The sequence below is a fragment of the Microcebus murinus genome, chromosome 6 (genome assembly GCF_040939455.1).
Source record: "Microcebus murinus isolate Inina chromosome 6, M.murinus_Inina_mat1.0, whole genome shotgun sequence".
NCBI lineage: Eukaryota > Metazoa > Chordata > Mammalia > Primates > Cheirogaleidae > Microcebus > Microcebus murinus.
Window position 1 is genome coordinate 30348026 of NC_134109.1, and position 14169 is coordinate 30362194.

General features: G+C 34.5%; 1 protein-coding gene across 8 annotated transcripts in view; it reads right to left on the bottom strand.

Annotated features, from left to right (window-relative positions):
• PCNX1 (pecanex 1) overlaps positions 1–14169 on the bottom strand; it is a 160918-nt gene that overhangs the window by 119629 nt on the left and 27120 nt on the right. For 7 of the 8 annotated variants that reach the window (XM_012756122.3, XM_012756125.3, XM_012756124.3 and 4 more), the window contains exon 2: positions 8234–8442. In XM_012756122.3, the coding sequence (XP_012611576.1) occupies positions 8234–8442 (209 nt within the window). Of the gene's footprint in view, positions 1–1431; positions 1539–8233; positions 8443–14169 lie in introns of those variants that run through there. The other variant, XM_012756132.3, reaches the window with a different exon arrangement.

Below are 14169 nucleotides of genomic sequence, written 5' to 3' on the forward strand. Positions count from 1 at the left end.
TTATATATGATTCACATACCATAAAATCACCCATTTAAACTGTACAATTCAGTGGTTTTTAGTATATATAGTTATAAAACCATCACCATAGCCAATTTTAGGACATATGTAGCCCCTCAAAAACAAACCCCTTTAACTATTACTCCCCTACCCTATCCATCCTCCCCAGCCCTTGACAACCACTATGCTACCTTCTGGTTCTATAGATTTGTCTGTTCTGAACATTTCATATAAATGGAATTATATAGCATGTGATATTTTTGGACTGGCTTCTTTCACTTAGCATAATGTTTTCAAGGTTTATCCATGTTGTAGTATGCATTCATTCCTTTTTATGGTCAAATAATATTCCACTGTATGGCGAGACCACATTTGTCAGTTGACAGACAATCTTGCCTAGTTTTATACATCACTTCTGATAGCAAGTCCAAATAATTACAATCTGAACATAAAGTTATTATTAATAAATGAAAACAAATATTTACTAAGTACCTGTTATATTCCAATCATAGGAGTATGTGCTTTACTTGCATTTTCTGATGAAATCTTTCCTAAAATCTGTAAGGACTACTATTCTTATTTTACAGATGGAAAAACTAAAAACCAAAAACTAAAAACTTGCCTAAGGTGTCAGAGGATAAACAACATAAACTGAGTCATTGGCATATGAAGTTCAGATGGGAGGGGAGGAAGCAAACAATACTTATCAGCACTTTACAATGTGTTATATCTGTTATTTCTTTTCTTTACTTTTTTTCCACACACCTAAATGTTGGTACTCATAACCAGCATGGACTGAGATAAGGTTTGAAAACCAGGTCTATGCAACTTTAAAGCCCATGTTCTTTATAAGAAACTATACTACCTCACACCAAATGGGCACTGAAGTTCTCTTTCCAGTTCAAAAACGAAACTAAACACCATTACCTAAAACAGGGATTTTTTAACCACAGCACTACTGACATTTTGGGGCCACCTAATTCTTGATTGTGGAAGACTGTCCTGTGCATTGTAGGATGGCTAGCAGCATCCCTGGCCTTTACACACTAGATAGCAACAGTATTCCCTCAAGTTATGACAATCAAAAAAAATGTCTCCAGATATTGCCAAATTCCCCTGGGCGGGGCAAAATCACCCCCAGTTGAGAAACAAGGATCTAAAACCAATGGTTAATGGTCAACACTGGGTAGGAAGGAATGAGCTATCAAAGGAACAAAAAAGATGATGGAAAAAATGGACAGCTGCTTTTATTTAAAAAAAAAAATCATCTAGCAAAATTTCTGTACTTCTCTCTTCTCTACAAATTCTGTAGTAAAATTTTAGCCAAGCTATAGATATTCTAAATATAGCTAAACATATAAAATGTCTACGTAAGAGTTTTCTTTATTAGCAAGACTTGCAGGTTTCAGCAATGAGGATTTCAGCACATACCTGTAAAGTATAGTAGTTTACAATTCTCACAGAAGCAAAGTGGTCTACTGCAGTAAGCAATACACCAAATTCAGGGAATCTCTACCTTTCTGCCTTAATTTCCCCATCTGTTAAAAAGAAAAAAAACCAGGTACAGGGAAAGGCAGAAAAGTAGAAGGGGTCTAATCTGAATTATAGAGGAGACTTCACAAAGTCATTTGTTATTAGTATCATATTAATTGCTCATGTTCAGGCTTTGATCAGAATCTGCAGTACCATTACAGTACTAAATTTACAAACCTAATCTAGGTTAAAATGGTGCTCACAAAAATATGAATAGATAAAAATAAAGTTCTTAGAATATATCTCTCTCAGGAAACTTAGCCTAAAATCCAGCTTCAGAGATTAAGCTGATCTTTAGTTCATAATATTATAAGCATTACTGCCATGAGAAACAGAAAAAATATGATCTGTCTCCAAATATTTGTATTTAAACAGTAAAATTCAACATCCTCTCCTGAAGCATTAGCAGTGTGATACACACATTAGTAACTTTGACTCCTTCTCTAAAATAAAGATTTAAGCATTTTTGAACTGCTATACCACATAAAAGAGAGACCAACAAAAACCATAAAGCTCAAGTCGTCCTACTACATTCATTCATTCAGACAACAAATTGATAATGCCATAATGCAGCAAGCATGGGGATGGGCTCTAGAAATAAAAGTATTTATTTTCCTGTTCATTTCTTCTCCTCAGAACAAAATGTGAGATTCTACAAGTGGAAAGATAAGGAAAAGGAGATGTCAAAAAACCTACAAAAAAGATCTTATTTAATGGTATAAAAAATATTCTCTTTAAGATTAGAAAAAAGACACGAATGTACACCAATAATATCCCAATTTAACCACGTGCTAGGAGTCATAGCCAATGAAAAAATTAACGAAAAAGCATATAGATTAGAAAGGAAGAAATAGAACTATCATCATTTATAGAAAATCAAGAAATAACCAGGCTGGTTGTGGTGGCTCATACCTGTAATCCTATTACTCTGGGAGGCTGAAGCAGGAGGATCACTTGAGCTCAGAAGTTCAAGACCAGCCTGAGCAAAAAGCAAGACCCCATCTCTACTAAAAACAGAAAAATTAATTCCAACCACTTGGGAGGCTGAGGCTTGGAGGATCACTCAAGCCTAGGAGTTTGAGGTTGCTGTAAGCTAAGCTGACGCCATGGCACTCTAGCCTGGGCAACAGAGTGAGACTCTGTCTCCAAAACAAAAAGAAAAAAAAAGAAATAACCTACAGACCACAGACCAAAGAATCACCATTAATAAGGGAGTTTAATAAGGTTGCTGGATAAAGTAAACTAGTACAGTTAAGGGGAAAAAACAGAAAATGTAATTATATAAAAATTTTACAATAGCAGAAACACTACAAAATAATTTAATAAATATCCTTTTCATGGAGAAATGATAAAACTTTACTGAAAGACATTTTTTAAAAACTACATAAATGGAGAAATTCAATATTATATAAATTCTCACAGAGGGATCTACATATTTGGTGCAATTCCAATAAATATACCAAGTTCTTACAGACTTTGTCTAGCAGACTCTAAAGTTTATATCAAAAAGCTAAGAGCCCTGGGGGATGGTCATGATGGAGACTCAGACTTTTGGGGGGAGGGGGGAAATGGGCATTTATTGAAACCTTAAAATCTGTACCCCCATAATATGCCAAAATAAAAAAAATATAAAAAAAATAAAAAAAAGCTAAGAGCCAATAATAGCAAAGTCACTCTTGAAAAAGAATAATATATAAAGAATTATAATTTATATAATTATAAAGATATAGGCCGGGCGCTGTGGCTCACGCCTGTAATCCTAGCTCTTGGGAGGCCGAGGCGGGCGGATTGCTCAAGGTCAGGAGTTCAAAACCAGCCTGAGCGAGACCCCGTCTCTACTATAAATAGAAAGAAATTAATTGGCCAACTGATATATATATATAAAAAAATTAGCCGGGCATGGTGGCGCATGCCTGTAGTCCCAGCTACCCGGGAGGCTGAGGCAGAAGGATCACTCCAGCCCAGGAGTTTGAGGTTGCTGTGAGCTAGGCTGACGCCACGGCACTCACTCTAGCCCGGGCAACAAAGCGAGACTCTGTCTCAAAAAAAAAAAAAAAAAAAAAAAAAAGATATAATTAGGATAGTGTGATAACGGCACAGGCATAGGCAACTGGATCAACAGAACAGAAAACAACCCAGAAACATGCCACCATATCTGAAAACTTAACTTATGCCAGAGAGAATACTGTTACTAAAGAAAAGATAGTCCATTTAACCAATACTGGATAAACCAGACATTCATAAATAAAACAGTAAGTCTTAAGTCCTGACCTGACACTACAGATAAAATAATTTCAGGTAGAAATGAAATGTAAATACACAAGAAACATGAGATTTTAAAAGACAAGAATATTAAATATGAATATGAAATGTTAACTACCAAAAAATGATCAAATTCATTATATTCAATTTAAGAATATATGATAGTCATAAGAAATCTTAAGGAAAGCAAAATGACAAGCTACAAACTGGGAGATGTCTATAATATACACAACTAATAAAAGAGTAGTATAACTATATTTAAAAATTCCTAATAATCAATAAGAAAAAGATAATTCCAAAGAAAACTAAATACATAAATGGGCATTGGAAAGAAGAGAAAACCTAAAAGGACCATATATATAAAATAAGATGCTCGACCTCATTAGTAATCAGAAAAGTTAACTAAGTCATAATGAGACACAATTTATACTTACATGACTGGCAAATTTTTAAAGTTTGCCAATATCAACTGCTCATAAGGATGTGGAACAATAAGGGCTTTCATACATTACTGGTAAGAGTGTAAACTGGTAAAATCTTTGGCAAACAGCTTGGAATTACCTAATAAAATTGAACATGAAAAATGCTCTATGGACCAGTTTATATAAACTAGATACATACATGTGTACTAGAAGATATATACATTAATGTGTTACCAGAGAAAAAAACTGGAAAGAATGTGAATAGCTATCAACAGAAGAATGGATAAAAAAGATTGTAGTCTATCCCCACAGTGTTAGACTATATGACAGTGACTCTGAGTAAATTCTAGCTACAGGCCAGGCATGGTGACACACACCTGTAATCCTAGCACTTGGGGAGGCCAAGGTGGGAAGATCGCTAGAGCGACATAGCAAGACTCCATCTCTACAAAAATTAGAAAAATTAGCTGGGCATGGTGGCACAAGCCTATAGTCCCAGCTACTCGGGAGGCTGAAGCAGGAGGACCACTTGAGCCCAGGAATTCGAGGCTGCAGTGAGCTATGATAACATCACTGCACTCTAGCCTAGATGACAGAGCAAGACCCTGTCTCAAAAAAAAGAAAAAAAAATTCTAGCTATACACATCAGGATGAGAAAGTCAATAAAATAATATGTAAAATACTATACTCTCCACAAAAGCCACTCACAGAGAATATATATTTGGTATGATTCTATTTAGAATGTCCTAAAGCAGACAAAATAAATAATACATATGTTTAGGTATATCTACAAAGACTGTATAACAATAAAGAAAATATTATTCATATAAAATTCAGGATAATGGTTACTCTTAAAGAGAAGAGTGGAATGAAATAGGAAAGGAGTGTGTGGAGCTTATATGATATTTGCATAATCTAGTTCTGAAGCTGTGTGGTGGGTAATTAAGTATTCACATGATTATTATTCAAAAATTATATATATTTGATATACTGTTTGGAATGTATATATTTCACAATAAATCTGTTTTAAAACTAAAAGATGGAACAGAAGCAATGAAAAATAGACATAATATCCAAAAATGATTAGAACAATTATGGAGTAGTTAATTAAATATGTCAAGAATTATTCAAGTGCTATATATATATTATCTCATTTACTCCTTGTAATAAGTCTATGAGATAATACCATCATTTGCCTCATCATTCTGATGAGGAAGCCAAGGCATAAAAAGTTTAAGTAACTTCTCCAAGGTCATATAATTAGGAGGTGATTCAAGCCTCAGCTGACGAATTACGTAGTCTACATTTTGTTTGCTTACTCACAATGTAAGAGTATGTATTTATTAATGGAAATAAAATAGACTTAAGAAATGTACAGAAGCCATTTAAAAAATCTGAAATGCTATGAGACAGAAAAATGAACAAATGGATGATAAATAAAACTATATGAAAATAAATAGAAATCTCATCCATGTTTCTATTTTAAAGGCTGAATTTCTCCAAATTTAATATAATTATGAAAATTCTAATGGAATTTTTCAGAAGATGAGCACATAGGAAGACATCTCACAAAAAAAGTAAATACATATGTGAGAATAACCAAAATAATTCTTTTTTTTTTTTTTTTTTTTTTTTGAGACAGAGTCTCGCTTTGTTGTCCAGGCTAGAGTGAGTGCCGTGGCGTCAGCCTAGCTCACAGCAACCTCAAACTCCTGGGCTCGAGCGATCCTTCTGCCTCAGCCTCCCGAGTAGCTGGGACTACAGGCATGCGCCACCATGCCCGGCTAATTTTTTATATATATATCAGTTGGCCAATTAATTTCTTTCTATTTATAGTAGAGACGGGGTCTCGCTCTTGCTCAGGCTGGTTTTGAACTCCTGACCTTGAGCAATCCGCCCGCCTCGGCCTCCCAGGGAGCTAGGATTACAGGCGTGAGCCACCGCGCCCAGCCTCAAAATAATTCTTAAAAAAGAAATATTGAGGAGGGAATTATACTGCTAAGTATTATGCATATTATAAAGCTCCAATGATAAAAACAGGATGGTATAAACAAAAATAGAAAGATCAATGGGGCAGAAAGCAAAGCTCAGAAACTGACATACATATATGTAAGTATGCTACATGAAAAAGAAAGATTTAAAATTACTGGGAAAAATCAATTATTTAATGAATGGCGTTTGAACAAATAAACTTAAATGTATTAAGTGAAAATGTTTTCAAATCGACTAACTTAAGAGTAAAAGTAAAATGATAAAAATACTTAAAGTAGATACAAGTGAATATATAATTTGGGGGAGGGGAAAATATTAAAAAACTTGATGTCAAAAGCAGAAATAACAAACATACATAGAATAGATCATATAAAAATAAATTATGGCATATAAATTGATAAAATACTATAAACTGAGGGAAAGTATTTGACACAGAAGATAAAGAGTTGCTATCCTTCATAAATAATTATCTTCTCCAAATAAACAGCAAAAAAACGAACTACCAATAGAATACACAATTCACAAAATAACAAATATAAATGGCAATAACAAGAAAAATACTTCCATTTCACTAAACCAAAAATGGAAAAATTAAACAATGAGATATCACATTTTTTCAAACTACTAAATACTCAGTGTTGTCAGAAGTGCAAAACAGGCAGCCCTCGAAGTGTTGCTTATAGTAGCCAGAATCTTTGAAAAGATTTTAATAAAATCTTTGGAATTTGGAAGTGTATATAGCCTTTCTAGTAATTCCACCTTTGATAAATTATAGTAAAACATTTAATCGTTTAAAATTTAAATATCACAATGATATTTCTAACATTTAAATTTGCCAATATTTCCTGAGTACCTACCTATCAGAGCCAGACACTGATTTAGGACCTTGGAATAGAATAATTTATAGGAAAAACAAGGCCCCTACCTTCAAGAAGCTTATAAATGCAAATAAATGATTAAGGTAATTTCAGATAGTGATTAATGCAATAAAAAAATATTATAAGAGTAAAATATTTGTTCAATGAACAAACAGGGTAATCATGTTAGGAATGAGTAAAAATATAATTGAAAAAGGATAAACAGAAGCTTTTAACACACTGGAAAATACACAGAAATATTACCTGTCTTAACAGAGGAATGCCTACCTTTCATTATTATTATTTGTACCTTGATACGTGAAATACTTCATATTATGCCGAGTGGAAACAACTGCTTAGATTATATGACCTTTTTCACCTCGATTTTCACATCTGTAAATCAGGGATAATAACAGTATCTACCTTATAGAATGGTTTTGAGAATTAAGTCAGTTTACATATGTCGAGTGTTCACAAAAGAAATTGCTGTTATATTAATGGTACCTGTTATTTCTGTAAGGTCACAATAAACTTCTGACTATGAATAAAGTAGATTCATCTGTCAAAGAGAAAGTGGGTAAGGCCAAGGTCACCAAGAGAATGCAACTGTGAGCAACAGGAGTAATACTTCAGCTGGGATGGGAAGGGAAAACCTCCAGGAGGAGATGACATCTAGCCAGAGTTGCATCTTAAGAAGTCAGTTTTGCCAAGATCTAGGAAAAGAGAAGCTAAGTTTCTAAGGTAAGAATATAAATCTGAAAGATATTTACACTAGATTAAGTGAAAAATGTGGATCATAAATGTCAAGTAAAATATTATTACACTTTGCTTAAGATATAATTTTGAAATTGATACCCCATGCTTAATTATTTCTTTAGGCTGTTTTTCATTGACTTTGGCCTTTGGTGTAAGTAACTATCATACAGCAGCAAATTGGTCTAACTTGTTTAGTAACAAGGGCAAGGATATTGATTTAATCCCTCAAACAAGCCAGTTAGCTTTGTTCTGTTCTAATATTACAATCTGTACTTGTCATTATATTTAAAGTGTAAGATCTAATGCTGCCTTAAAGTCATATAAAGAGAACAGGTACAACACAATAATCCCACCATTGTGCTCATACCACGATCTATCTCGTTACAAACTGAGTGTCACAGGTTTCCTTACCTTGGTCCATTGCTGTCTTTTCTCCTGGTTGAACAGTTGCCTTGTTCAGCTTTGGCTCGCTGATCTGTGAACTCATTTGCACTCCTATCTACAACTTCTCCTGCATCAAGGGCTCTGTGTAGTCGATAGTTGACCATCTTCAGAACAATGAAAACAGCAGCTATCACAGGACAATAAACTGCTACTATAATCATGGAAGAAGGAAGGGCCTTTAAGAGAAAGAAAATAAAGATATATATTTCAAAATATTTTCTATTTTATTCAATTAGACAAATCTGTATCTAAAATAAATATATACATGTACATATATAGATAGCAACAATTATGTTACTAGAGCTAAGTTGCAGAAGTACATATACAACTGCACTGCCTAACACAGAAGCCACCAGCAACATGTGGCTATTGATCACTTGAAATGTGGTTAGTCTGAGTTGGGATGTTAGTAAGAATAAAATAACACTGAATTTCAAAGACTCAGTAAGAAGAAAAGAATGTAAAATAACTCAAATTTTATGTTGATTATTTCTTGAAATAACATTTAGATTATACTGGGCTAAAAAAAATTAATTAATTTTACCTGTTTCTTTTTACCTACTAGAACCTGTTAAATTACATATGTGGCTCTAATTACATTTCCATTGGCCAGCACTGGTATACAGTCCATGCCAAAAATCTTATAATACAATTGGAGAGCTAAGGTATTATATTACACCATATGTGAAGAAATCAAGGTTGTAATCCAAATATAATCCCTGTTTATGTGCTCTGTGCAACTTTTTTTAGGATACAAACATTCTTTATGTTCCAGAAAACTGGAAGTTAAAACTTTCATGAGAAAGACCTTAGGACTGTGACTGTCCAGATAAGACATGGGAGCTATGCAAAATCCAAGTAGGTTTTATTTTAAAATAAATGCTTAAAATGCTTAAAAATTTTAGCCTAACAAATAAAAATACAGAACAGAATCAAGCAATAAATTAAATAAGTTAGTCAAGCATCCTGGGTGTGGGGGCTGAAGACCCATCATATCTGAGGATTAAATGATGGGGAATCGGAATCCAAAGGTGGCAAATTTAAAGACCAGCCCACTTGGAAGGCATGGCCTCAGAGTCACTGTTGGCAGAATATAAAACTAGGCTCAACTTATCCCTTTCATGAGGAAAAATCATGCTGGATGTCTGTAGCTCTAGATTCCACATGCTTTCATAAGGTTTAGCCTCAGCCCTCTGAGAACATGACCCTAAATGTGCTTGGAAAGGATAACCTCAAATTGCTTGAGATGAAGAAATTGAAAAAGTCTTGAACTAAGCAGGTTCTTCTGGTAATCAGTGATTAGAAGGTTGGAACTTTCAGTCCCACCCCCTGACCTCCAGGTAGGCAAGAGGGGTGAAGGCTGAGTTGATCATCAATGGCCAATGAATGATGTAATGGATCATAATGAAGCTTCATAAAAAGCCAGAAGGACAGGGTTTGGAGCTTCAGGGTAACTGAACACGTGGAGGCTTCTGGAGGGTGATGTGCCCAGAGAGGGCATGGAAGCTGCAGGCCCTTTCCCACATGCCTCGCCCGATGCATCTTTTCATCTGTATCTTTTGTAATACCCTTTACAATAAACTGGTAAATGTAAGTGAAGTGTTCCCTTGAGTTCTGTGAGCCACTCTAGCAAATTAGTTAAACACAAGGCAAGGGTAGGGTAAACCCCAATTTATAACTCATTGGTTAGAAGCACAAGTAAAACAACCTGGGGCCTTTGGCTGTCATCAAACGTGGGGGCAGTTTTGTGGGACTGAGCCCTCACCTGTAGGATCTGATGCTATCTCCAGGCAGAGTGTCAGAACTGAACTGAATTAGAGGACACTCACCTGCTGTCCACTGGAGAATCTGCCTCAAAGTTGGTTTACCGCCTGGTGTGTAGGGAAATACCCTCACACATCTACTGTCAGAAGTGCTCTGTGCTGTGAGAGTATAGCAGGAAAAACAGAGCATTTTTCCTACATCTTCTAAACTTGCAAAAATTTTAGATAATTTAAGTACTTAAAAAAAAACACTAAATTTATAAATGCAATGTAAAGGGATCGTAAGATATAAAAAAACTCTCTTAAAATGATTGCTAAATATGTTACATTTGTAAATAATTGAGTAATAAAATTCTTCATTGTTTAATGTATAGCTTTAATAAATCTAATATCCATTATAAAAACAAAAGTGCCCTGACTAACCTTTTCTGAGCAAAATAGCCACTCTCTTTGTCTCTCTCTCTCTCTCTCATACACACACACACACACACACACACACACACACACCCTTTTCTGGGCAAAATGGCCACAAACACACACACACACAAATTGCCTGATACAAACAGATATACCACTTGGGAGAATTTACAAAAATACCGTATGCTGGTTTTCATCTGAAATGTTCACATAAGAACTAGAATTATTGGAGATTTAGTTCAATACTCTCATTTCCAGCCAGGAATTTGAATGACGTAGCCAAGATCACATATTTTAATAACGCCTTAATAACAGTATTAAGCGAGGTTTCTTATACCTATTTCACTGTGCATTTTACCACGTTACAAATTCCATTTTTAAATGTAAAGTGTCAATGAAAATTAAGTCAGAGTTCCATCAATTCACTGTAGTCCACATTAAGATAAAAATGATTGATTGTATTAAATAGACAGAAAAGGCAACAATCCTAACATTTTTACTCAGAGTGTTAGAAAAATTCAATGAAAATGTTAATGGCTCCTCCAAATGGGAAAAGATAAAACAGAGTACTTAACATTGAATGGTCTACAGTATTTGCCTCTACAAAAAAGACTATGAATGCTTAAAACAGATCTAAACAAACTCTCTCACTCTGCTATTACATTGCTAAGAGCAGTGGGTAACTGAGTGCCAAGAAACACACTAAACTGTGCATGATTTATACATTAAACATAGAATTTTTTTAAAAACACTGAACACTGACAAATCTTAAATATTTAAGTGACCATTACATACTGGAAACCAATATCTGATCAATAACTCTTGTGTGTTCTACTGAAATTACAAAAGTTACCCATTTATTTTCTACTATCTGGCTTAAATGCATAAGCCTTGTCACTAGTTACTCTAGAGGTTTCTAGGTGACAAAGGACAGCTGTGTTGTAACAGTTTCCCTTTTCCCAAAGCAGGTAAAAGTGCATGGACACACACCAGGCTATTTGGCAACCTTGTTTAAACTTGTTCTCTACTATACTTGCATTGCTTCACTGAACTGTCAACTGACTGCAGGGTAGCTGACAATGTTAGTAACAAATCATGATGGATCATAAACCCTTCCAGGAATTGTGATTCTCTAATAGTACAAGAAAACTTTAAATGGTGTCTGCCTTTATAGGGTTTTTGGTGGTCCCCTAAAATCAAACATCAACAAACTAGAGGCCGGGCGCGGTGGCTCACGCCTGTAATCCTAGCTCTCTGGGAGGCCGAGGCGGGCGGATTGCTCGAGGTCGGGAGTTCAAAACCAGCCTGAGCAAGAGCGAGACCCCGTCTCTACTATAAATAGAAAGAAACTAATTGGCCAACTAATATATATAGAAAAAAATTAGCCGGGCATGGTGGCGCATGCCTGTAGTCCCAGCTACTTGGGAGGCTGAGACAGAAGGATCGCTTGAGCCCAGGAGTCTGAGGTTGCTGTGAGCTAGGCTGACGCGACGGCACTCACTCTAGCCTGGGGAACAAAGTGAGACTCTGTCTCAAAAAAAAAAAAAAAAAAAAAAAAAAAAAAAAAAAAACAAACTAGAAACTAATTAGATCCCCTATTGTTCAGTTTTATGGACTATATACACCAAAAGGGCAAAAATCAGTGGTATTTACTATTTGCTTTTAGATTTTATTAAATTGGATATATCAATAGCATATATATTTAAAGAAAGATTTTCAGAGATATTCAGAATTCTAATTAGTCTCCATGAGCTTAATAAAATGGTTCTCGGCCAGGTGTGGTACCTCACACCTGTAATCCCAGCACTTTGGAAGGCCAAGACAGGAGGATCACATGAGGCCAGGAGTTCAAGACCAGCCTGGGCAACATGGCAAGACCCCCTCGCTCCCCCCATCCCTACCAAAAATTTAAAAAAAGAAATCCAAATTCTAACTAGCAACAAGCAAAATCTCATGGCAAAGCAGGCTCTTCTTTGGAAAAGAAATAATTTACGAGATTAATCGCTTATTTTCCTGTTTAAAATATAATGTTTGTATCCCATTCAATGATTTTAAATTAAAACTTCTATTTTGAATTTTTTAGCAGGTAATTATTGACTTAATGTTAATTATGTTGTATAACAAATAATACTTTAAAAAGTACCAGTATTTCCAAAAGGATACTTTTTGTCTCAGGCTGTAATATTTTGTTGTAGATGTCATGTTCCAATTAATGCTGATGAAGCCAAGCACATGAACCGTCCTTTGGTAATAAAGCTGATCTGTTTTTAGCTCCACATAAAAGTCTATCTACAGGTATAAACTGCTTATACAGAAGGGCTGGTTTTACTTCTTTCCTAGGAAACGATAAACACTGGACAGTAGACAAGGAAGGTGGCAGAGCAGGTGGTGCAATACTGATGGACAAATAACCATAAAGGTCATGGCATTGAAAACACAAGATAAAGGCCTACAGAGTCATCGCAGGCTTTGAGCAGCTCTTCTTATACATCTTAAACATCTCTGTATCTTACACATCTTATATATGAAAAGGCTATAAAATTTTAAAAAGACAAGCTGGGTATTTTTCAGTTTTACCATGCTATGATTAGTTAACTTGATTTTTGATAGTCACTTATTATGCAGATTAGTAATACTCAGTTATTCAAACCAGTTCACTCAGAAATCAGTGTCTGTAACTTAAACTGAGCCTGTGACTGTGAAAAAAAAAAATCTAACAAATCTCTTAAAATATCCATCATTAATGTAAGATACCTTGTATGCTTATTTGGGGAGTTCCCCCCCACTATAGCAACTACCTCATTATTTAAGGCAAAGTTTGCCAAACTTCTGGCATCACAGACTCAATGGGCATCCAGCAAACATGTGAACTATGTATTTTAAGTAAGGATTCATCACATTTTCATTTCTTAAACTGGCAGATGGATGAAAGACTTTCATGAAAAGAGCAAAACTTTATTAAAACTTTTAGAAGAACTATAAAAGAATGTCTTTATGACCTTCAGAAACAGAAGATTTCTTAAACATGACTCTAAAAATACACACTATAAGATGACTGATGAAGTAAAATTAAGAACTTTCATTCATTGAGAGACACTACAAATTAAAAGATAAGCTACACACTAGAAGACATATTAAAACATGTATTACTATATATATGTGTATATATATGCATATATGTGTATATACAGGACATATATAAGAGGCAAACAAACCAATTAAAAGGACAAAACATAAACCTTACAAAGAAAAAAAAAAAATGTAAATGGCCAATAAAACCAAGACATGAAAACATTTTCAACTTCGCCAGTAACAAGGAAATTTAAAACCACTATTCCATTCCATTAAAACCACAATATTCCATACTCATCTCTATAGACAAAAAATGAGCAATCAGATAAAAATTAAGTATGAAGAACCAGAACTCTTATAAACTGCTAGTAGAAATATAAATTAACAGATACATAGCCCAAGGCCCAATAATTCTTATAAGCATAAAATCGGGAGAATTTTTATACATGCAGCACTAAGAAAGTTTTAAAAAAAATGGGAAAACCTCAATTGAAAATCAAGAGAAAAATTGAAAATTGTAAACTATTTGCCAGTGGAATATAATATGGCAGTGAGAACTACAGCTACCTGCAACAAAGATAAACTGTATAAATACAATATAATGTAATGTATACCAAGTATAAACTTATACTTCACTGTATTCTTTGAATT